Genomic DNA, 26369 nt, shown 5'->3' on the forward strand with positions numbered 1-26369 from the left:
GATGTGTGATTTATTGTTTGATCACATCTTCAAAACATTTTCTTGGATTCATCTCCAAAAGTGAAACAAAAGAAGAAAAGAATGAATAGTCCTGGACAAAAGCATGTTGGAATGGACTTGGAATCTCTTGATTAGGGCTGGAAAGGAGCCATTGGCAATAAGCCAGTTGCAACATGCCCTTCTTTTTCTTTTTTCTTTTTAGCTGGTGAGCAATAACAACATTCTCTCAATTCTGTGGTGGGTAAAGAGTCGGTTGATGTTTACTGAATACTGACTCTTGTCTTTATCTCTTAATCCAACATATAATGATTATCTTATCTAATGCTTATCATTAGACTATTACATATGATTGAAAATACTCTTGGTTAATGTACTTTTAGTTAATTTGTTTTGTTTGTTTCCCCCGTCCAGTAGGTAATGGTGTCGAGCACTTTTCAATACATTACATCTGTTTTTTAATACGTTACATCTGTTAATGGCGTCAAAATTTACAGCAGAGGATCTGGGATCTCTTGTTTGATGTTGCCGTAGAAGACACTAGTTGAAGAACAAGAAAGAAGTTCAAGCTTAGCAGTATATGGTTAGAGTCTGGATCTAGGGTTAGTGTAGCTTTAGTTGTCGGTGGATCCATTAACTTGTAAGCAAACGCTGTAGGGTCACCTAGGAAAGCATCCATGGCTGTTCAAGTTGTCATCTGTTGGTTTTCATCACCAGTTGTATTACTGATTGTAATGAAAATTTAACCATGCATTTACTTCCCACCTTCCAATTTGAAGAAACTTTATATGGAATTGAAAGTTCTCACAAAATGTAAAGACACAGATGACAATCAATATAATGTCAAAGTAAGATATTGTGTAAATATATATATATATATATATATATATATATATATTCATGTGGTTGATTTCGTTCACATTAGATTAAGACAATGACGAATTCACGATCAAGTCCAAACTTGAACAACCAAGTGGACAAGATTTAAAGTATTTACTATAATTAATGAAACATAAATTTGCACATGGTCAACTGGTGTAAAATATTTCAAATGTCAATTTGGTCGATGTTCATTTTTTTTTTTTAAAAAAAAAAAAAACCCAAGTTGTCAAGATCAACATTAACAAAGGAAAATGTTTTTCTAACTAGTATTGTCCTAAGATCAGTTGGCAAGTAAACCAAAGTTTAAATACTGGCTCACATGCTATGGTCCCATGTTTGTATGTCATGAAGGTCCGTCATACTTGTTTGGTGCAACTAATTTGAATTGCAGGACACCAACCAAATCGATGCCTGTGGTCCAGCAATCTATAAAATACACACACACACACATATATCTATATACTTGGCTTGATGATGTCCAAGAACACTCGGAGACTAAAAGTTAAAATACTTTCCTGTTAATAAGATAGATTATTCTTATGTAAATTATTCATGTTTGCACTATTTATACATATATAAAGTGCTCTATACTCCAATTGTGTGTTGAAATAATGTAATTAATTTAGGTTGTTCAAGCTTCAATTACATCTTATGGTTGACAGGAAGTTTGTTTATGCTCAAAAAATTTAGCAGTTGTGATTTGATTCTTCGTGCACAACATGAAAGTGTCTTATTCTTTTATCTCCTTAAAATTTAACCATGTATTTACAAATGTTTATTTAATACTTTATTTATTTTGTCTTCTTCACACACGTTTCTTATGTCGGTTATGTCAACATAACATGTTTTGTATAGTTTTATTCATAATATTAATTTTTCAATCTTTTATAAAGTCCTAACTCATAAAAAATTATACTATATATTTTTGGATTTTCTTGGGGCCCCTGCAAATACTTTCACCAACAATACTTGGATTGAATGATTTTTCAACAACAAATGCCCGGTTGAATCTTAATAACTCAATCAATATATATAAATATATATATTTTTTTAAATATTAAATAATTTGATCCATCTAATGAGATAATTGCAGATATCTCGATAGTCCAATACATTAATACCTTCGATGGACTTTAAAATGCCAGTATTTGACAAGATAATTCTAAATTACTTGATACCTTCGATGGACTTTAAAATGCCAGTATTTGACAAGATAATTCTAAATTACTTGACTTCATAGACGGTAACACTTTTAATTGTATTTTTGTATCTTAAATTTTTTGACATTTCGTTGTATGATTATGGAATTATTTCAATTGTCAGGTCAAGTACAGTGGAATAGAGCAACAAACCAAGAACTAAGTGACAGTCAAGCAAACGACATCGTATGTTATCTAGTAAGTTAATATAGTTAGGTGTCTCGTTGTAACATACAGTCTGACGAGTGTTTCAAATTTGAGTTTTTGAGTTGTCCCAACAACTCTCCACTTTACTACTATTAAAAGCCCAGTGACAGAATAAATGCGTAGCTATATACATATACATACACTAATATACATACATAAATATATATATATATATATAGTGTATATACATACTTATAGAGAGAGAATCTAACCATGGATGATGGGTCCATCTCCATCACTGCATCATAACTTCTAATTTCAGGTTCACCATCGCTTTTAAATTTACTTCCATTTCAATCAATCTTTCACTCCAACAATTTTGTTCCCATTTTTTTTTTCCCTCTTCTTTTGTAACATTTTTTTTTTCAATCTGTTCCATTTGCTCTCTCACTCGAAGATGTGTGTGTTTGTTTGTCAATTTTGCCACCAGAAATAGTAATTCTGGAGTCTCAACACTGTTTATTGCTCTGTTATGTAGCAGATCTGAGGTACATTTCTGTCAAACCTACTCAAATTAGGACCTTCTCTGTCCACTACTTGTTTTTGGCAACTGTTGTTATTTGTTTAGTTTGATGTTTGATTTTGTATTATTCTTCAAATTTTTTATTTTTCTTGTTTGAGTAAATTTTGGTGAATTACACTTTACTAAGTATGAATTTTAGAATTAATGAATGCAACAAGAATAAGTGCTTATATTTTAGCTCTTTTTACTTGATGATTGCATAGCAGATGATTTGGTAGACAAAATGATTCAATAAGTTCTGATTTTGCAGATGTTATTTTGTTTTTATTATTATTATTATTATTAATGTGAAACTGTTGCCTTTGAAAAATTATTTGAACCAGTTATTGTGCCGTTATCAGTTTTATGGGTACACATCTAAGGTCATGTTGTTTGATATACTAAAACAGTTTCGAATGGAGCTCGGCTTATGATTAAACCTTTTTGTTTCATTTTGCTGTTTATAATAATGTTTGCAGATAAATAAAACTTGTTTCTTGTAATTGCTCACCTTGTAGCTATGTAATTCAGGTTCCACTGTCTCTGAAAGGCAACCTTTCAGCAATGGGGAAATCTCCTGGGAAATGGATGAAGACTGTTCTTTTCAGGAAGAAGAAATCATCGAAAACTAGTTTTTCGAAAGTAAGGTTTTAGAAAGCTGTTCATAATTTATACACACTGCTGTCATTTAAACACAATCTGTGTATGGTACAGAAGATCATGTATGTTTGTTTTTCTGGAATGGCATTGTAGTTCTATGTGTTGTTTTTAACTTTTCATGAACTTCGGTTTGGGTTGAATTAATTATGGCATGGTATTATATTTATGCTGAATAAGCACAGCTCTGAAACCCCAATTCAGACAATTACGGTTTGGAGGTCTTATGTTTATTGTTGATAGATGGATTCAAAAATTAGCTAACAACCGGTCATCTGTCTATTCCATTTCCTGCTCAAAATATTGTGTTACATCGAATTTTCACAGGCTTTACACTTCTTCTTGATGAATTTGAAAGTTTGGAGTCTGCGCGCGCGCGCGCGTGTGTGTGTGTGTTTTGGGGGTTTTGGGGGGACAAGGCTGGTACTTCTTTTATGGTATTAATATACTCTTAGCAATATTACAAGTAAAACCTAAAATTCTAAATTGCAATTATCATCTCATGTGAAGGATGCTACAATTGAGAAAAAGGTATCTGTATTTGCTAAGGCACCATCAGAATATTTGTCTGCCGATCCTCCTGTGATCTCGGATCTGCCACCTCAGACCACTGATAGAGGTGGAGAAAACACACAGTTCGATAATGGTACAACTACCATGGGGTTGAATTCAGAAAACAATGCTGAGACGGCGAGGCAAGAGAAAGCTGCAACAAAGGCACAGGCTGCTTTTAGGGGTTACTTGGTAATATTTTTTAGCATAAGTACATTGCAAGTGCCGTGAACAGCTGTGCAGGAAATAATGAGCTTGGTTCTCTTATTCAGTTATGTAATATCTGTTCTAATGTACACATAAATATCTACTCAGGCTCGGCGTGCATTTCGGGCCCTCAAGGGCATCATAAGGCTGCAAGCACTTGTTCGTGGGCACTTGGTTAGGAGACAAGCTGTTGCAACTTTGCATTGCATGAAAGCAATTATTCACTTTCAGGCTCTGGTTCGTGGTCAAAGGGTACGGTTTTCTGATGCTGGGCGTGAAGTGCTTAAAAATCGCAATCTGAGAGAATTTCTGGTAACTTCTTGAAGGATATCCCACATTATTTGCATCTGTAACATGCCTTTCAATTCTTTTATAATAGAGAAAATATTTTTACATTTTTTTTTTTTTTTTTTGTGTGTGTGTGTATAATTTTCCATATTATTCCTGATGCTTTTCCATGCCTGATTTTTATGTGACAATAAATGAAATAGCACTTTGTGTAATTAAAGGAAAATATCTGGTCTTTACCAGTTTGTCCCTCCCAGGGCAGTTGATTAATGTGGACCATTCTGGTTAATGGCCTATTTTAGTGTATTTCGTTGGAATTTTACAGTTAAACAATCCTTGTCTCAATTATTTAGGATTGGTTGGAGAATCCCCATTTTTTCGTCTGTTTTATACAGAGCCATACTTTCTATTGTCACAACGGTCTTATTATCGATGGTCGGCTCAATCTTCTTACTTGTTCTTAACAATATCCATCATTTATTTTCTTCAACTTGAGCCAAATCACCCCACGCTGAAAAATTCTCTTCTTGAGATATCATCTCTGACTTCTCTTCTTGCTCTCACTTGGCTTGGTCTTAGGCCCTATCCATGTTATTCCCGTAATTCATCTCAGCATAGCTATGTGCAGTTTGTGGACACCTTGTTTGCTTCTTGTTTGAAACCCCGAAGTTCTAGTTTTAAGAATGTGACATCCTAAATGTTGCCTTACATTTTCATTGTTTGTTTTTCTCAACTTCAGTGTATGCTGAATGGACTTTTGAATTTGGCGGTTTCTTTGTGCTAATAATTCCATTTATTTATCTATATTCCTTCATCAGGATGCTAAGCGGTTGGAATTATTTGGAGTAACTACATTTCTGAGGCCAGAGAAGTTATCTACAAATGCATTTGTGACCAAGGTATATTCAACTTTTCTTTTTTAGATACTTGGGAACTTAATTCGTCTTACCTTTAGAATAAACCACTTAAGGAGTACAATATGTTCACTACTATGTTTTGTTATTATTATTATTATTATAGAATTTCTTCGGGCTTCTTTTCCTCTGCAGCCTGCCTATTTACAGCAAGGATATGCATATACAATAATGCACCATATAGCTAGGAAACTATATTTCTTTAACTTTTGATAATCAAAAGATTCTAGAAATACTTTTAAATATTTTAATTAGAATATTGTACTAAATATATACATCAGAATCAAATCAATGAAGTAATGATAAATGCAGAAATTTAAATCTTTCTCGTAATTATATAGCATACCATATGAATTTGGAATTGATGGCATCACACATTGATTATTTTAGCTTCTTGCTTCATCGTACACTACGATGCCCCTGAGCCTCCAGTATGATCCGGTTGAACCAAATTCAGTTTGGAGCTGGCTAGAACGTTGGTCATCATCCCGCTTTTGGGAACCACTTGCACAACCAAATAACTCGCAAAGAAATCAGGCTGATATCAAAACACTAGAATCAGAAAAAGGAAGGCCAAAAAAAGGTGTTGGGAAGTTTTCTAGACTAAACGGTGACAATGGTTCATTGCACTCCTTCACTGAACATGAAAAACCAAGACGTAACCTGCGGAAAACTCTGAACCATCAAGCAGAACCAGTGCAAGAGAATCCTCAAAATGAACTTGAAAGGGTAAAGCGCAATTTAAGAAAAATTTCAGCAACCACCAAAGAGGCTTTTGAAAAATCTGAAGTTATAAAAGAGAAGCCACGTCGCAGTCCAAGTAAATTGTCAAGCTCTCCCGCTGCAAATGTTTTGGAGCAGAGGATGGATGATTCTTCTGAGAAAAAGAGTCCAAAAAAAGTGTCAAGCTCTCCTGCTCCAGATGTTTCCGAGCAGAGGGCGGATGATTCTTCCAAGAAAATGATTGATTTAGCTGTCACACTGTCCGAACTGCCTGTCATAGAAACATCTCCAAAGGCACTGGCAGTGGATGAAGGAACTGACATGCTGTATGACTATCATCCTGCCGTTGATATGCATCATTTAGAAAATGGAGGGCATGTTGAGAAAAATCCCGCGGTTACTGAGGAATTAAGCTCCAAGGAAGATCAAGCCAGCAAGGAGAATCAGAGAACCAGGAGGAGATCTTTCCCTGCAAAACAGGAATATTCGGAGAATGTCTCACAGAACACTCCAGCCGTGCCAAGCTACATGGCAGCAACGAAATCGGCAAAGGCAAAACTTAGAACACAAGGATCTCCAGGGTTTGATCAGGATGGGGCAGAAAATGTTTATGCAAGGCGTCATTCTGCGCCATCCTCCACTAATGGCAAATCGGGCATGCTGTCTCCTCGAGTGCAGAGGGTGGTAAAAGAAATTGGCAGAGGGGGAAATAGAATGGACAAATCACTGTCGTCTTCTAGAGATGGTAAAGGTAGGATTCATGGGAGCTCTTGCAATTTATTTTTCACTACTTTTGTCATGCTATTTATTGATACTCTTTTTCATGGACTACCAAAATTAACGTGGGATGAAGTTACTAGGAATGACTTTAGAAACTAAAACATATTAGGTAGGATGACGGGTAATAGAAACTTAGGAAGGAATGGAGACACAGAATTTTGTCTGACTCCATTCATATGGGGATGATGATGACGATGATGATGATGAGTCATGTCTCATATTAATAGTCAAGTTTTGTGAAGTTTTATTATAAAAGACGTAAATGGATCTCATAGTCAAAATTGAATTAAATCCCGAATAAAAATGTTTACGGGGATAATTTGAGGTGGGAAGCTTTAGCTATGTTTTTCCTTGTTCTAATTGCTAGAAGCTTTCCTGTTTCAGTTCTCCAACTACTACCTTTCCTAACTTAGTAGTGGCAGAAGTTTTGTTGAATCTGAATAGCATAATATGTTCACAAGTTGTAAATATGATTGCATATTGTCTTGAAATGCAAATGCATGACATTTTTCGACATCAGAATTCCTGTTTATTTGCAATGTCAATAGCTTCCTGGTTTCGATATCTCTGAATTTTCTGTGTTTTTCTAAATGATTTTGCACGTGGTACTTTTTTGTAACAGAGAAGGTGCTCCAGCCGGGGTGGAGAAGGTGAAAGATGACTTCTTGGCAGCAGCTCTTCGTCAGTTCTCATTCCGCAAATTAATTCTGTTCTAAAATATGGAATGGAACTCCAAAAATAATAGTTGTTTTAATGTACCCACTGTCTTTCTCATGTTTTTACACTTTTTTACAGTATGTTCATCACCTGCAGTGTGTGTTGGTTCTAGTTAACATCATTCATGTGGCTTATTCTTTATTGTTCTGTTTGTCTGTAGAGAGCATTGTAAGATGTGTGAAAGCTTGAACATGGTTGATAAACAGTATAACATTAGAAGCTGCAAATTGTTGTTTTCACCTTTTCCTAAATTATCCTTTTCTCAGGTAGTGTTTTGTGGTTATCATCATCAGAGATGATGCAGTTTTTATAATATAAAAGCAATATATTAATTTACTTTATTTCTATAAACAGTATCACATTTTCAACACACACAAAAAATGTGTTGTTGCACGAAAACATGACCTAACTGTGTTGAACTATTGTTAACACATTGTGTTATGTTTTATGTTTCAATCAGGAATGGAGCCAGAAATTTATTTATAGGGGCACCATGTTGAATAGGATAAAATGTTGTTTTCCTTGCCCTAACGGTGCAACAAGACAATAGACTGAAATCAAAATTCATATGGTATCTAATAATTACAAAAACAATTGTTAAATAAATAAATAAATAACATGAAACATAAAATACGGATATTGTGGGTCCTTTTGACAAAAAGTTATATTTTGCATTTTTGATTTCATATGAAGCAGAATAGTAAAAAGTGAAATAGATTTTAGAAATGGAAAATATTAAAGATTAGTAAAGGCATTATTAGATTTTGAGAAACTCTCAAGAATGCAATATTACAAAAGAGTAGGGACGGAGCCAAGATTTAATTTTAGGTGTGGCACAAAGTAATACTTTACAAATTATATAGTTATATGTATAAAAAAAAAATCAAGCCCATGGGTGTTTTAGAAAGAAAAATAAATTTCAAGAGGACACAAAATAGTATTTTATAAATTATATACCTATATGTAAACAAAATTCAATGGGCCAGCTTGGGCCAGGGTGGCACGTGTGTCCCGGGCCTAATATATATTATTTGTAAATTTCATGATTTGTGTGTTAAAATATAGGAAGTACTAGACTTTTCGTATGGTGTTGTGGCGGTATCGAACGCTCAGACACTTATAGGATATGCGAATACGGCTCGAACACGTGTCGAATATGACTAGAATTATCCTTAAAATTGAATATTTTATCTACTATTTCGATATTGCTGGAACACGACAAGGATATGTTTTGAAAACTGATATGCGGGATGATTTGTAATTATTTTTAAACAAAAATGGAATTCAATACAATTTAAAATATATTATGGATTAATTTTAAAAAATATATAAATATTTAAGAAAATAAAAAATGACAAACATATATAACCTTAAATTTCAAATTAGTGATTTTATTTATGATTACAAAAATAAAATTGTAAAAAAAAATTAATAATATTTATATATATAATAATATATTATATTTTATTTTTTTGACGTATCCATAATTTTTCTGTTATATTCATGTCTTATTTTTTTTTATTTTAAATTTACCATAATTTTCATATCATGTCCTACTCATATCTCATGTCAGTATTTGAACTTCCTAAGTTAAAATGATAACGTATTTGTGTCCAAATAAAAATACTTAAATGATTATTTCATTTTGCGAGTAAAATTAAATTTCTCATTTCATATATTAATATTTTATTTTAAATTATTAAACTGATCAAACAGTCAACTAACAGGACGGAGTGTTATAAATCAACGTCACGAGTTTCACAAGTTTACCGTTATCATTTCTTCTTCATCTTCATGAGAGAGAGTATGACTCGCACCAATATGACACGCGTCCAAACCGAAAGCAAAACATTCCAAAAATAGAAAGATACAGATCAACCGTCAATTCCAGAAAGCTTCAAACACCAACCATTTTCGATGCCTACATATAGAAAGCTTGAAACACCAAAACGTTGATGCCTACGCATCTACATTTGACCGACTCAATCCTCCAAGAACTTCACACACTCTGCGTGCGTTTTCACACACATACACACAGACATAGAGTAATCATTTACAATGACAGACGAAACAACCTACCCCATGGTGTACTTCAACATCAAGATCGGTGGTCACTACGAAGGCCAAATTCTCTTCGAGCTCTACAACGACACCAACCCGCGCACGGCCGAGAACTTCCGCTGCCTCTGCACCGGCGAGAAGGGCTACGGCCTCGCGGACCGCCCTTTACACTACAAAGGCGCCAAATTCCACAGTGTCATCCCCGGATTCTACTGTCGGGCCGGCGACATCACCACCAGAGACGGCACCGGTGGGGAGTCCATATACGGAGAGAAGTTCGAGGACGAGAACTTCACCAGAAAGCACACGGAGAGGGGAATGCTTTCAATGGCGAACAACGGACCGGACACAAATAATTCGCAGTTCTTGATCTGTTTTAGGAAGGCGGAGGAGCTGGACGGCAAACATGTGGTGTTCGGTAAGGTGATTCAAGGCATGGAGGTGGTGGAGGCCATCGAGAATTTGGGGTCGCCATCGGGGAAGATGGAGAAGCCTGTTGTGGTCATGGACTGTGGTAAGTATCCTCACTGTTGAGAAGGTTTGGATCTATATATGAGTGGGAAGATTATGAAACTACTTACCCAAAAAAAAAAAAAAAAAATTATGAAACCCTAGCTAGCTAGAAAGTAAAATAATATATATATATATATATATATATATATATATATATATATATATTTGTAACATCTTCAAGGAAGATTTGTACTATACTGTTAATCGTGTTATTTTTTTCATGTCTCACTCTTATTCTTCTTTTTTCCTCTAAAGGTGTCACCACATGTGCTCCAGTACTGTGATATGAAACTATTGGAAACGAAATCGTCTCGAAGATAACTTTATGTGCATTTGATTCTCTTTAAACTCCATTGACAAGTCATTTTTCACATCAAATTAATGTTCACCAAATAATTAAATTTGTTCAATATATTCCATTTAAAAAGGAATAATAAATCAGATTAATATTGGGATTGCTCTGCTGGTCAATGTTGATAAATCTAGCTACTTCCTATTTAATTTTTGCCAGAAACGAAGCCAAGGACAATCAAAGGAGAAGCTAACATCATAGCACACTTCATGCGAATTAATTAATTAATTAAAGCAACACTAAATATCGAAACTTTTAACACTTAAAAATTTATATATATATATTGGATAAAACATTGATAAGTTGATAACGAGTCATTCTTCACACCTTAATTAAGAATGCCTGATTATTTTTTCATATCATATATTGATAAGGTACATAAGAGTGTGGATAGGTAGGTTCACTGGAGGACACAAAAGGCGAAGAGTGAAGTACCTCCAGTAAAGGTTTGGAATACCACTCCAATGCTCACTCTATAACCATTCCCTACATAAATGCACCCTGGCTCACTGATATGCCACCATAAACGGTGGCTCCGGTGTCATGTGACCATAGAATTTTTCCGGTCTTAATTAGCATTCATGGCGTAGATCGATCCTGTACGTTTTATATGAGCAGCCAGCAAACAGGACGCCGTTAGCCACCGTCACCGGACCATTGGAAGTGGCATTGCTAGGGTTAGCAGCAGACCACAGGATTCTGCCAGCACGAGCGTCCAGTGCCACCCATCCGCCTGCAGTTGTAGTTTTGTTGGATGGTTTGAGAGTGAAGTTTTTACGGTCGCTGTTGGCAATGTTGGTGTAAACCCTCTGCTTATCTGTGGCTGCTCCCCATGTACCTCCTCCATAAACCCCCACCATCATCAGTACATTCACCATTTTATATGTGTGTGTGTGTGTGTACTGAACATATATTTTCAAGAAGCGCCAACACATGTATGAACGAATGTATTGTATCACACATGAAGGCGTTGTTCTTGTTTCTTTTTTAAACCTCAATACTCCACCTCCATTTAACGGCCTAATGATTGTTCTATAAAATTTTCCTATATATACTCACCGTAGAGGAGCTGAGTATATATAGGTTTCCGGTGGCAATGTAGACAAGGTTTCTGTGAGTATCAATGGAAGGGCTGCTTCCCCATATAGTTGCTCCGGCGCACTCTCCGGTGATGCCGTGATTGTCAGGCACCATGAAGGTCTGCCACACGTTGGATTGGGCTTGTTCAACTCTTTTGGACTTATTTTTGTAATAGTGGAGTAGTTGTCCCAGTGTTTCTACTTTCGGGCCAATGGTCCTGCTCACACATGTGTTATGGGCTTTGTACATTTCAACACATATGTACAAATTTGCTTTGGCCTTCCGGGGATCGAAATGCAACATCCTGCAACATACTACGTTGTGTTGCAACATATAATACCGTTAAATAAAAAATTCAACACCTTTATATAATAATTATATTATAAATTTAAAGTTATTACATCATCGGATGCCCTTCTTTGAATTTTAACAGGGGATAGATGAGATTCAACCGTTGACAGTTTTAACGGCTAATCCCTAGCCAATGGATTGGGCTCACCATAACGGGTTCAGCTTCATCCGTTTGGGAATTAGTTTAAAACAAACAGAAGCTAACTTGCAATAATTAGCTTACCACAACCAAACAGAAGCTAACATCACACCCCTTCATATTAATTTAAAACAACACTAAACTTCAATAATTGAACACTTAAAATAAATACAAACATGTATACTATAAAACATTGATAACAATATATTGCACGCATTCTTCACATCTGAATTAAGAATGCCTGATTATTTTTTTCTGTTACTGAGATGGATGGTACTAAATAGGAGTGTGAGTAGGTAGCTTCACCATTCAATGGAGGATACAGAAGGCGAAGAGTGAAGTACCTCCGGTAAAGGTGGTGAATGCAATGCTTCCAAGGTTAACTTTATAACCACTCCCCACAAATATGCATCCCTGGCTCACTGAAACGCCGCCATACACGGTGGCTCCAGTGTCGTGTGACCACAGAATCTTTCCGGTCTTAGCATTCATGGCGTATACCGGTCCAGTTGGATATGTGGAGCCAGCAAATAGGACACCATTAGCGACAGTGACCGGACCATTGGAAGTGGCATTGCTAGGATTAGCAGTGGACCATAGGATTTTGCCGGTGTGAGCATCCATTGCCACCCATCCGCCTGCAGTTGTGGTTTTGTTGGTGGGTTTGAGAGTGAAGTTCTTGCCTTCATCGTTGGCAATGTTGGTGTAGACCCTCTTTTTGTCTGTGGCGGCTCCCCATGTACCTCCTCCAGCAATCCCACCAGGTCCACTCTCCTGCATCATCAACCATTTGTAAACAATCCATAGATGTGAACTCGGATTCTCATACTATTCAATCCATTGCAGCATAAGAAAGAGTGAAGATCACTCCACATGAGATGAGGTTCTCCGACCGTACCCATGTTCTCAATTCCGTGGAATTAATGAACATTAACATTAAGCAATTACCGTTTGACATGAGTGTGGTACCTTATGAATATATTTATTAAAAAAATAAATTTAACATTTTGAAGACCACACACATATATGTATATTAATCTTAAATTCCTAATCATTGTCAACATAAGTATTACAAACGCATTTAGCTTAAAAGAAGTTAAATCCTACAATTTAATGTTTCCCAGCCTTCTCTTTAATTTTAAATAAAAATTTTGACATTTTGTACGCAAATGGTATCATAATTCAAACACGAAAGGACATTTTTTAACATAGGACAACGATATAATAAAAGGTTAACAATATATTAAGCAAGTAGTAGCATATGTTGTATCAAAATAATAATCTTCAGAAATATTTGATGCTTTATCTTCCACACAACAATTCTTATTATATATAATCAATGTTCTATAGTTTTCATTTATATACAGACAGAAAATGTGTATAAATAAAAGTTTGTATGAACTGCACTACATATATATCTACTTCAAGTATTGTAAGATTTGAGTTGTCACATATCATATAATATCCAATTTTGATCAAAAAGTATATATATATATATATGTGTGTGTGTGTGTGTGTGAAGAACTATATGAATTAAGCTAGGCATCTTACAGTAGACCAGATAATGGCGCCATCATCGCGATCCAAAGCCCATGCAAATCCACTTTTCTGGACAGCCACAACAACATCTTGTTTGCTTCCATTAACATGTATGCTTAGCATCATTGGTGCCTCCCCAAAATCTGCGTCCGGGTTAGGACCAGGAGGGCAATTTGGGAACGCCGAGAGGTTATTGCATATAAAGAACCACACATCATAACCTCCCAGCTGCCTATACCACTTGATCATTCCAGTGTCCAAATCAAACGCCATTATTGAATCAGAATGATTTTCGGGCTCGACACACTCGTCTGGTTGAGTAGGCACGGTCTGATTGTTCTCTCTTTCTTGACATTGTCGTATACGTAGAGGAGCTGAGTATAGGTTCCCTGTGGCAATGTAGACAAGGTTTCTTTCAATATCTATGGAAGGGCTGCTTCCCCATATGGCAGCTCCGGCGTACTCTCCGGTCACGCCGTGGTTATCAGGCACCGTGAAGATCTGCCACAGGATGGCGCCTGTTCGGACGTCTAGTTTGGCAAGGCTGCCACGGAAGGTGCAGCATTGCTCAACGCTGGTGACATCTTCTTCCAATGAAGATGTTCCAACATAGAAACCTCTGTAACAAGTTAAGTAATTAATTAAATAAATTATCGATCATCGCTAGTTTATTATATCTGTATCACAAGCCAAAGCCCAGTCAAGTTATAGATTATTCACTATCTCTGATCTGATTTTGTGCAAATGCAACAAGAAACAGTTTTTTTAATCATATAATTAATAATTGATTATTTGGTTTGGAAGGAAAAAGAATTTTGGTCAGACCATAATTTGGTTCAAGTTATATTTTGTGCACAAATTAAAAAACATAATGATAGAGTTCGACAGTCAAACAACTTCATAATGTTGATCCTACTTATAAAAATCAGTCGACACTCAATTATTTTTCATTGAAAAAACAAAATTATACACAAAAAAATAGAAACGCTAATTAACTCAAATTAGGGCACGCTCTCTAGTCCATTTGACTTTTGAGATAAGACAAGATGTTGGTGGTCAACTCTAGGCTATTGATGATTACATTAAATTAATATTTGTATGCCACCTAGTAATTTTGATTTCTTCTTTTTCTATATGTTTGAAAAGTCATATTACGTAAACAATTAATCTCTTTAATTTAGTTTAAAACAGCTTATTTCAGGGATTAGATACAAATTAACAATACATTAGCTAGCCCGTGAAGTGTTGAATTTTCAACCATGCATGTATCAGATAGCTTGTTAAGATGTCTATTAGTCAAATTTTGTAAAGTACGGGTTTATCTTGTTCCAAAGTAGCACACCATTGACATAAGCATTAATAGAAGAATAATAATAGGGATTAATAATTGGATAAATTTAATTAATTTTTTATGAATAGAAATTAGTGATATATAAATCAGTTAGAATTGTCAAACTGCAAATTATTATTCCTAATCTAAATTTATATTGTGAGTAATACAAACTTTTCACGTATCCAAAACAAGAAACTTAGAACCAAAAAATATATATATATTAATTTAATGAATAACAGTCATTATAACATATAACAAAAATAATGGTAAAAAAATTTATGCATGACTGACCCTTTATGAAATGTCCCGGACATGGTGATAGTACCAACGGGATGGCTATCAAGCCTGGTGGACCAGACCAGCTCTCCGGTTTCTCGTTTAACAGCAATAACAGCAGCAGGTCCATAGATTCCGATGATTAGCAGATCGCCGGCTACCGTCGGAGTTGATCTGGACACGGTTGTAGTAACATTAGCAATGAAAGTTGGTGCACTAAAACCAGTTAGGTTTTGCAGGTTTTGTTTCCAAACAAGCGAGCCGTCGACAGCTTTGACGGCATAGAGATAACCATTCCAGCTTGGGAAATAAAGGATGCCATTGAAAATTGCAGGAGTTGCAGTGATGTCTTTGCCTGCGTAGAATGTCCACTTGAGACGTAGCTTCGAGACAGTTGAAGGGCTGATCTTGGTTTCTCCATAGGCGTATCTACGGTTGTATATATCACCACCGTGGTTTATCCAGTCTCCTGCAGCTGAATGTCTTTTTTCATGCCACTTGAACCAACCACAACACCAGTTATTAGGTTATATACATACATACATATATATATATATATATATATATATATATATATGTTTGTGTTTGTGTGCGTGTAATTGAGAGAGAGGGTCTTACATGTGTAGCAGAGCTAGGACTGATGATAAGTAGGCAAAAGATGCATAGAAATTGGATAGAAATAATACTCTTATTGGCTTGGGCTGGTGCCATGGAGGTGGAAGTCCTGTACTCCTCTTGTTGAGATTGAAGTAGACTTTGGCATTTTCCAATATATATAGAGAGAAAAAATTGAATTCTATGCATAATTAATAGAATTAGTTTTTATTATTATTATTATTATTATTATTATTTTAAAAAAAAAAATAGCCTAAACCTAGCCCGAGTTGACCTTAAAGCATAAGTTGGGTAACCTATTTCGGCCTTAAGGAGTTGATAAAAGTAAGAAATAAATTTTATATGCCTCAGCTATTCAGGCCCAACATTTTATTGTTGAGCTTGACGCAAATTAGTAGTGAAAGTAAATATTAAATACACATGGTGGCACCAAGTAATTAGTACATTCGAATCAATAAAAATTATCATAACAATTAATTGTGAATAAATTTTAAAAATAAGTAATTGTAAATTATATCAGTAACTTAATATGCTCGACACATTTGATGGTGAGAGGGACTCACATCTATTCTATCTCCCAACCGATCAAAGTTACTTCAATCGTGTAATTAGCTTCAAATGTTGGGCCAAAATATCATTATCTTAAAAAAAAAAAAAAAAAAAATGTAAACATTACTGTAGTTGATATGTGACATGCTGAACAAGTGACGGTTGTGGGCCCCACAGGTCCCACCTCTTATTAAGGCAGCTTGATTTGGGTAGGTAGTGGCACGAATGGACAAGTGAGGGAGTGTGACAATTTTTTCTTCCCGAGACTAATCGACAACTTGCGGATATGACACGCAAGAAAATGAGTGCTTGGAATATTCTTAGAGAGAGTAAGAAACTATTTATCTGGATCACTCGCTTACCTTAAGTTAAGGTTATACATGATCTTCAAATGATTTTTCATTGATTTGAGTATGAATTCCTGAAATAAGAAAGGTAGTGTTAACCTCTATCAATCCCCTAAAATTCATTCTTTAAATAGAAAGTTGTTCACTATTTTCGATAACTAGTTACAAAATTAATAACTAAGCATTCCAAATATAATGAAATAATTTAATAAGTGATTTTTTTATTTTCCCTAAAATTCACATTAAAGTGTTGTTTAATAATTATCACTTTATTGTAAAATAACAATAAATTAAAAATTATCTCAATTTACAATTACTAAATTAAAATCAACTCTTAAAACTCCCAAATATATCAAACCCCTAATTCTCCATAACCCTCTCCACCAAAGCTCAATCGATACAATAAGCATCACCCACACCGAAATGAAAGAAAATGGGTCATAATTTTTTGACAACAGAACCATACATTAGTAACTGATTCTCTCTCCATCGCCTTTAATTAAAAGGAAGAGCAACCATACATTAGTCACTCACTATCTCTCCATTGTCCATGTTTGGCATCTTTCCAAGCACCCAACTCCATTCAAAATGGCGTATGCAACATGCAACTTTTGGACAGTATTATTCCCAACAGAAACTAAAAATGACTCAACAGAAGAAAGGAAGATGGAAATTGAACCTCAAATTTCCCACCAATAAGACCCTCCTTCCCCACCTCTAGATCACAATATAGCTATCTCCTGCAAATCCCAATCATGCAATGCCCTGATGAAACGAAATCCTATAACACTTCAAAATTCTAACACTATCACAAACTCCAGCATCATCATCCACTGTGATGCTGTAGAGGCTCCAAACTATTATTTGGAATCATTTAGAAAATTGCAGAAGTTCTTCTTTCTAGTGGTATTATAGATATTGGCCTGTGAAGATCAAGGAGAGATTACACTATTTAGGATGTAACTAGAGTCCAATTAGATGATCTTGTCAGCAACTTTGCAAAGACAAATTGTTCAAATCATTTAAGAAAGTGATTGGATCATATTCCAAATCACCTTTGCCATCCTAGTGAATGGCTAGGCCAGAATACATGAGCAGCCAAGTTTTGATGTACAAAGCAAACCATATGCGATAAATGGCGCTTCAAGATTCTCTTTACGGCTTTCTCTGCATCAATTCACCTCCATACTAGTAAAAAGTCCTCTGAACCATTCCATTTCTCAAAAACAGAAGAACAGGCATTATCTTCGAAGACCCCACCTTGGCCTTTTTTGGCTTTTCAAAATGATTCCATCTCCTTGACATAGAACACATGCGAAAGGGAAAAGAAATGGAAGTGAGAAAAATAGAAATGAACTTAAGGTTGTGTTTGTCTGCCGTTGGGCTTTGGCGACCGGAGAGGATGGTTATGGTGAAATGGAGAGGCATGTGGACCATTTGGAATGGAGAAGCTCCTCGTTGGCTGCCCATTCTTTGATACCAATCCTGCCTGAAGTAGTCTACTGCCATGTCTAGCATTTTTATTCATCCCCGCACGCTCAACCTGCATGGCCTGGAAGTAGGATGAGGAACAGGCCATGTCCTTGAGATTGGGCAGAAGCTTCAGGGATTCAACAACTTCACTCATCAGAGGTCTGGCTTTTGGGTCACGGCTAAGGCAATGGGCAGCCAGCTGAGCTGCTTTCTGTGCACCTTTGATTGAGAAGCGACCTTCAAGGCGGGGATCTATTAGCCGGTAGAACCTTCGCCTCTCTCCAAGATACGGTCGCGCCCATTCTACTAGGTTATGCTCCCCATTTGGTCGGCTTTTGTCCATGGATCTTCGGCCCGTCAACATTTCAAGTAAAACCACCCCAAAGCTGTAGACATCACTCTTTGATGTTAAATGTCCTGGAACAAAATGGATAGCATTAGATAAAGATAGTTACAGATAAAGATAGTTACAGAAAGAAGCTTTGCATCATCATTCCTGCTCTTGCAAGTGGCGATGCATCTAAATTGACCTAAATGTCCTCACTTCATATATTTTATCCTACATGAATACAAACTAATTCTATTTATCTTGAAATTGTCGCCATTTATTTTATCAATGCAAAGAGTTGAACCAGAAACCCTAGGCCACCCAACAGAAGCCACGATCACCATGCTGCAACAGCATGGGCATAAATTGTCAATGTACCTTATGATTCATAAGTAATATAATTTGCCTCAGGAAATGAGTTATATATTAATTATATGAAATTCACGATTCTATAACTATGTTGAGAACAAGTTAACGGCACCAAGAGAAAGACACTGTAGAAGGGTCATCAGGAATTATGATACATTCAATTGAAGTTTTCCTATAAAGGAAACAGCAATCCATCAGAAGAGATGTCATGGAGTGGCATGCACAGAAGAAAAATTCTTGGCTGCCATTAGCCTCACGTATTAATGCCATGAAACTGGGTAGATAAAAAGGGTACATGAGGGAGAGAGATTATAATGTGATTCAGGATCCAATGAACGACGAAGGTAATGCATCACAAGAATAATAATATTAATCAAAAGGGCACACATGCAAAATGTCAGCCACATGAAAAAAATAGTTATTATTACATAAAGAAAAGAATAGAGATAAAGTCTATTCACATCACCTGTCATCACATACTCCGGGGCAGCATAGCCATATGTTCCCATTACCCGGGTAGATACATGTGTCTTGTCTCCCTCCGGGCCGTCTTTGGCAAGTCCAAAATCAGAAAGCTTAGCATTGTAGTCCTGGAGAAACAAGTTTAAGAAGCATAATAAGACAATGGACAAATACCATGTGATATGAACATATAAAAAATATGTGCATTACTTATCAAAACATGTGGATGATACGAACACAAGTTTAAGAAATATGTGCATGCTGGAAATACTACTCCAACTGACATGTCATGTTGGCCTTGGACATGTGCCTAATAGCCGTATCTAATAAAATCCAGTTTTTTAAAGAATTGTACATAAAAAGCCTCTTATTATATTGTTTTCTTACATTATTGCTTCAAAAGAAATGAAGTATGTTGAACACTATGTTATATAAAAATATTATTTTGCTTTAGAAAAAGAAGAAAACTTTATAATCTGAATATTCAGCCGTGTAATTCTCAGTTGTCATTGCATTTTGGGATTTGATAAATCTAATGATTAGCTATATAACTGGACCCAACACACGTACCCGAGTCCATGTAATAAAAATATAGTATGGTTCAAGAGTTTGAGCCACATACTGCATCTAAAAGGATGTTAGAGGTTTTAAAATCTCGATAAATAACTGGTCTTTCAGCTTCCTCATGAAGAAAGGCAAGACCATTTGCAGCACCAAGCGCAATTTTCATTCTGGTAGACCAAGGAAGAGGCAACGATCCTGCATGCAGAACATAACTGTTATCCAGCAACACTAAAATTGGAAACTGGATATAAAAACATTGATAATAATCATAAAGTAATCATTAAAATGTTCCTACCGTATGATCCTGCAAAAGGAGAAAGGGAGAAGGGGGGGAATGTTAGATTTTGGCAATTTGGCGTTTTTACGATTAGACCTGTTAATGGATTGAAATTTCATTGGGATTCTATCAGTTAACCATATATCTGGTACAAAGTTCTGATCTGAAAACCCAAATACAGTCTGAATCCAATAATTCTGTAAGTAAAAGGTCACCAAGGGTTTAATTTCCATGTCTTGTGGAATACAATTAATTGCTTGGAGTATAACATTCATTTCCAATAAAATTGTTATGAACTCCAGAGTTTTTTTAATGCAGTTCTGTTTCTGCTTTTTCCTCTAACCATAATGGAAGCAACCAAAGTCAAACTAAGGATAGATAACTCATGTGAAGAATAAATCAAGAAAGCATCCCCAGAACTTCAGGGCCATTCTACAACTAGTAAACATCAAATATGGGAGTAACATATATATAATACAAGCTTTATATCAAGATAATTGAAATTGTCATAACAGATTATGATACTTCATGTCATAAGTATGAAAATTGAAAGTGAGCACAGTTATTTCCTTTTCTAAGCAAAGAAAAACATACTACCCTCACACAGAACATAATAATAAGAATGGAAGGTGTTGAATATTTATATATTTAAGTTACACCCTCTCTAATAGCTTAAACTTTTGGAGTAGATGATTGTTAACAGAAGGTATTCTGAATGTACTGCATATATGCACAACATAAGCCAGATTCTTGCGGTAAACTTTCAACTGTCTCCTCACAAAATAATTTAATAAACCATTCATTCAGGGTTACAAATGCAACATGACATTTTTATCCGACACTATAAGGTTAAATAATTGGGGTGCAAGACATATGTACAAAATATTAAATAATAAATTTCAGTCACATACTTCTGAAAAGATGATTCTCCAAGCTTCCTCGGGGCATAAACTCATAGACAAGCAGCCTTTGATCATCCTCGATACAATATCCAATTAACTTAACCAAATTAGGATGAAGGAGGTCACCAAGAAAATTTACTTCAGCCTGCAAGAAAGGGAAAACCAACAAATAGGAAGGAAAAAAAAATAATCAATTATAGCTGATTAAGTACAACAAAAGTGACATGTACCAAGTCTTCCAAATAAAAATAAAAAATAAAAACATATGTGGAGATTTCATACAAGCCACTCCTTGTGACCCTGAAGTCCATCGTGATTGAGGGTTTTTACTGCAACAGTAAGCCCTGTTCCAGCTTTCACTGGTGTGGTTCCATTCTCGTTGATCCAACCTTTGAAAACACATCCAAAGCCACCCTGACCAAGGAGACTCTCAGGTCGAAAATTTCTCGTTGCTGACTTAAGCTCATTAAAAGTGAACTTTCGAAGCTGAGAAGCAATTTTCAGCTCGTCGCCAATGTTGGGAGTCGATGGAGTACTTTCCGTATTGCTAGTGGTTGAAGATGATACAATTGGAGCAACTGGTTGGTCTCTGCTTGTATCATTTGTAGATTTACTTTCCTCTGTTTTACACACGAAAACACCAGAAAATATTCTCAAAGATGCCCCCATATAATGCATACCATTGGCTACATGCTCAGTGCAAATGCAACAATTAGAAGTTCATACTTGTAGAAATCCCATACTGATTGATTGATTACCAACACGGTCTTTATTATAAAAAAAATGTAAATCTATAAGAAGCTCTAAAGCACAACCAATGGTATGAAAAATGAAAATTTTAGAGACTCTTTGTTAAAGCTAAATCACAAGCCTACAACCTATAATAAGGACTTTAGTGCATCAAATTGAAGGATCAAAACCAAGAGAATATTTCTCTTTTTTCTAGAATAACGCAAAGTATACACCAAGTCCCAAATAATAGGTCAAGACCCTGCTAACTTGAGCATTATATTAATCTCATCCTTGTATATCATTTTTTGTTGAAACTATTATACCTAGAGATGCAATTATCATACAAAAATTGTCAAAATTGTATTTTTTGCCATTGTAATATATAAATGTGGTCTGAGCTGCCTGCTTATTTTTTTTATTTTGTGGGATCATTTTCCCACGAGAAGTAATGAGTTTTTATTTTTGGGTTGAGCAGGGGGGTTGTTGTAACAACAACTCCTCCCAAAAAAACAAGTAAATAAATAACAAGATTCATTTCACTTAACAAGACTAATCCAAGAAAATCAAATAAGCAAGCAACAAAAAGAGAAGTGAAGTAAACATCCCCAATAACTTCATGTGTTTCAAAATGTCTTTAGAAAACCTTTTCTTTTTATAAGTATAGTGTATGTTGAAAACCTATGATATGTAAACACCTCTCCTTGCTATGGTTAGTGCACAAACCTAGGATACACAAATTGTAGTATGAACCTGTGGTGATTCTGGTGAAACATGTGTACCCTTACACAAGTTTGGGGTTTTCAGAGAACTTCCCTCATGGTGGTACAAAGTATAAATACATTGTAAGTTTTCCCTTTGTTATCAGAAATCTTAGCAATATTTACAAGAAAACTATGTCCATAACGGGCTATAATGATGAGCTACTATATATTTTCCAATTCTGTCCCCTTTCATAATAGGTGGCCAAGAAGTAAAGAATAAAAAGAGACAACTTTATCCGATCTCTATAAGCTCAAGTTGATTATATCTTATGAATCGAGGTATAATCAACAAACTCATTAATACCAAGTACATGTGACGACGAAAGACAATAAGATGTGCACTTAATAATGTCAGAAATATTAGAGATATTTACAAGAAAATTATGTCCATAACGGGCAATAACGGAGAGCCACTATATATTTTCAAATCTGTCCCTAAAACCAAGAAGTAAGGAATAAAAAGGGACAACTTTGTCTAATCTCTGTAAGCTCATGATGATTGTATTTATGAATCGAGGAATAATCAACTATCTCATTACTACCAAGTACATGTAATGACAGAAAAACAATAAGAAATGCACTTAATGTTATCAGACATGTTAGTGATATTTACACGAAGAGCTCTTTTGGAAACAAAAGTCCCGGCACGGAGACACCAGTTTCCAGTTTTTTCACAGGAAAACCTGATAATAACAAGAAAACTATGCCCATAATGGGCTATAATGATGAGCAACTATATATTTTCCAAATCAACAAATTCATTACTACCAAGTACATGTGACGACGGAAAACAATAAGAATTCAATGGACATGTACAAAGGGCAAAAGATTAGAATAAGATAATCTTGAATACCAAAAACGTCACTACAATTCCTATGGAGACCAACCTTTATCAACAAATACTAGAAAAGATTACGACACCACTACAAGCTCTTAAGATCAATAATTAAATTTAATCTAATATACACTTGAAAATACAGAAATGGAATATATTGAATATTCATATAAACCAATGGATAGACATCAGAAAATGCAACAGCTTTCCAACAAATAAAGACCACCAAATTTACCAAAACAAACATAACAGCATACAAAAATGAGGCAATGATTTTATTTAAAATCATAAAAAAAAAAAAAAAAAAAAAAAAATTAAATTAAATAAAAAAATAAGAAGGTTTGAGATGAAAAGAATACCATATGGTGTGCTAGTGCCACTCATAGAGCTATCAACATTGGACCTTGAAGACATACAGCTCCCCAAGAACCTAAACTTAATCCAACACCCTGTATCTTCATCATCTTCATCTTTCTTTTTCCTATCCTTTGATTTGCCCACACCCCAAGTCCCCACCTTTACAGCATCAGGAGCTAACCCCATTTTCTCCTAACCCTAGAATTAAATCCCCATATATATTAAAATAAAAATCAATACATCAAATGCCTCCCCTGTAATCAAACTGCCCCAACTCAAACACTCCAAACATCAAAACCCACTGAAAAGATGAATCAAAAAACACCATAGGAACATTTTATAATAAATTTTTAAAATATATAGTAAAAAAAACAATTTAAATTCTGGGAAACCCAAAGAAAGATACCCTTTTGAGAACTGACAAGACTATACGAAACCCACAAAGCAGCCACTCAAACCAGATGAGAGAGAATGGGGTCAAAAGGGCTTAGAATCCTCAATCAACCGTGACCCACAACCCCAGGGAATTCTATGGCTAGCATATTAGCATGAATGTAGAAATTCTTCAGAGCATTGAAAAAAAAAACCCTAAAAATCGAATCAAAGAAGCTGAAACTGAAAGGCTCAGACTTTAGAGTCTAGAATGTAGTCTCCGAATTATCAGTATTGCTCACCAAAAACAGACACATTGTACAAACCTATCGAGTTCGAATATGATCCTAAAGAAGGGGGGTTTTCAAAGAAAGAAACGACAGACAAAAGTAGCTTTCAAGGCCACAAGTAAAACGAGCATAGAGACAGTGTGTGTGAGTGTGGGAGAGAGAGAGAGAGGAGAGAGGAGAGAGAGAGAGAGACCGTCAGTTGCGTGAAAAGGCGTGAGAGGAGAGGATGAAAGCATTGAAAGGTATTGGGGGAAGAGGGGTAAAATTAGAACCACCGAGCGGTGAAACAAGATATTTGACCGTGATGTCTTATTGGTTACTTTGGTTGTTCTTTTGTTTTTGGCATATTGATTAAAGTGATTGATGTGACGTCGTTTGGATCTTTGACGAATATTTATTGGATTGTGAGCTAAGATATAGTGACGAGTGGAGAGGCATCTTTTGTGTTCTTAATATGCCCTTTCACTTTTTTTCACAATCACTGTACAAAACAGAACCGGTCCGTTATGTGATCCAGTAACTTCATTGTCTCCTATGACTTGTATCCATTATAAACGGGTTCAAGTGGGTCTGGATCCTATTTGGTTAAAAAAAATTACTATATATTTTATTTTTTAAATATATTTGGTTAATAATTTAAATTAAAACCCCCTTCTCTTCGTCACATTTTTTCTAATACTTTATTTGGTGAAGTTCATTAATACCAAATTTCACACCATTTCATTATGGAAAATGCTATATTTAATGAATTTAGTTTTGTGATTCTATATTGAATTATATGGCTATTTATTTATCTTATTTGGTTACTTTATGTATTTTTAAAAGTAAATTTTTTAATATAGAAAATATCTTAATATAGGTAACAGGAAAAAATAGCAAAATTTATCATTATAGAATTCAAAACCTAATATAATTAAATAATTTATATGAATGAGTGATCTCTTTCTCGTAAATAAAAACCTAAATTTACATAATTCACTTAAAACTTTTTTATAATTATATTTTGATTTGGTATTTTCTGAGTAGGACAAATTTTAAAGAAATATCAATAAAGATATAAAAGCATATCCAGCAGTCTGTTAAAATATTATCTTGTTTAAAATATACATCTTTTTACACAACCACGTTAGCATATTTCATTTATCCTCCCTCTTTCTCATTCTATTAACAAATTAACCATTTATTGAGTAGATTTATAAAAATTATGTACGGTCCACGCATGACACGGATGGATTAAGTAGGCTTGTAAAAATTATGTTGAGTCCAAGCATGACACTAGTGAATTGTTATTGGGTAATATATTTTTACACAAAAGTTATAAAACAACAATTGCAGCTAAAAATAAATAATCTAAATTTTTTGTGTAAATTTATTATGACACATTCGATTTACAAAATATATATATATATATATATATACAACGGTTGAAGATGCTTTAAGTTGAGAGAGTGAAGAAAAGAATATATATATATATATAATGAAAAAGATGGATAGAGAAAAAGAAATTATAAGTAGAGTAATTATTCGTTCTTATCTTTTTCTACAATAGTTAATTAGTTTAGTTTGTTGAAATAGGAAACATAAAGTATAAAAAGAATAAAGTATAATATATATTAAAATAGAGAATACTCATGTCTTTTTAATTATCGAGATTCAAGATAAAATCTAGAATTAAAATTCTAGAATGCACGAAAAAAATTTAAGATTGTATGACAAATTTTCTCCACCCACGTCACTCCCTCCTCCTTCTTATGCTAGTTTCCCCTCTTAACATTATCATTCTAAAAGTATAAAGATGCATAGGCTTTCTATACCATAATATTCATCACACCTTCCTCTACCATAATATTAATCACACATGTCAAAA

General features: G+C 34.9%; 4 protein-coding genes across 5 annotated transcripts; 2 read left to right on the forward strand and 2 right to left on the reverse strand.

Annotated features, from left to right (window-relative positions):
* The first annotated feature begins 2356 nt into the window (after window positions 1-2356).
* On the forward strand, window positions 2357-7876 carry LOC132315889 (protein IQ-DOMAIN 31-like). Of its 2 annotated transcripts, XM_059814326.1 has the most exons (8): window positions 2357-2547; window positions 2716-2773; window positions 3319-3429; window positions 3955-4188; window positions 4312-4515; window positions 5310-5390; window positions 5796-6879; window positions 7531-7876. In XM_059814326.1, exons 3-8 carry the CDS (start codon window positions 3352-3354, stop codon window positions 7560-7562), a joined length of 1713 nt encoding a protein of 570 aa, XP_059670309.1. In that variant the 5' UTR covers window positions 2357-2547; window positions 2716-2773; window positions 3319-3351; the 3' UTR covers window positions 7563-7876. The 2 variants fall into 2 exon arrangements, with proteins under 2 accessions (XP_059670309.1, XP_059670308.1); XM_059814325.1 differs by lacking the exon at window positions 2357-2547 and having other exon boundaries at window positions 2568-2773.
* Window positions 7877-9683: 1807 nt separating this feature from the next.
* LOC132316179 (peptidyl-prolyl cis-trans isomerase-like) lies at window positions 9684-10220 on the forward strand. Its single transcript, XM_059814693.1, has one exon. The coding sequence runs from the start codon at window positions 9684-9686 to the stop codon at window positions 10218-10220; it is 537 nt and encodes a 178-aa protein (XP_059670676.1).
* Window positions 10221-12312: 2092 nt separating this feature from the next.
* LOC132316180 (uncharacterized) lies at window positions 12313-17332 on the reverse strand. Its single transcript, XM_059814694.1, has 4 exons — window positions 17315-17332; window positions 15285-15766; window positions 13673-14279; window positions 12313-12895 (listed from the first exon to the last, which is right to left on the reverse strand). The coding sequence occupies exons 1-4, from the start codon at window positions 17330-17332 to the stop codon at window positions 12431-12433; spliced, it is 1572 nt and encodes a 523-aa protein (XP_059670677.1). The 3' UTR covers window positions 12313-12430.
* Window positions 17275-24683, reverse strand: LOC132315890 (serine/threonine-protein kinase PBL34-like). Its single transcript, XM_059814327.1, has 6 exons — window positions 23843-24683; window positions 21438-21775; window positions 21165-21300; window positions 20035-20171; window positions 19417-19540; window positions 17275-18670 (listed from the first exon to the last, which is right to left on the reverse strand). Exons 1-6 carry the CDS (start codon window positions 24024-24026, stop codon window positions 18138-18140), a joined length of 1452 nt encoding a protein of 483 aa, XP_059670310.1. The 5' UTR covers window positions 24027-24683; the 3' UTR covers window positions 17275-18137.
* Window positions 24684-26369: the final 1686 nt, after the last annotated feature.

Source organism: Cornus florida, unplaced genomic scaffold (assembly GCF_030987335.1).
Source record: "Cornus florida cultivar Cherokee Brave unplaced genomic scaffold, ASM3098733v1 CherokeeBrave_3.0.0_Hap2_Chr07, whole genome shotgun sequence".
Lineage (NCBI taxonomy): Eukaryota > Viridiplantae > Streptophyta > Magnoliopsida > Cornales > Cornaceae > Cornus > Cornus florida.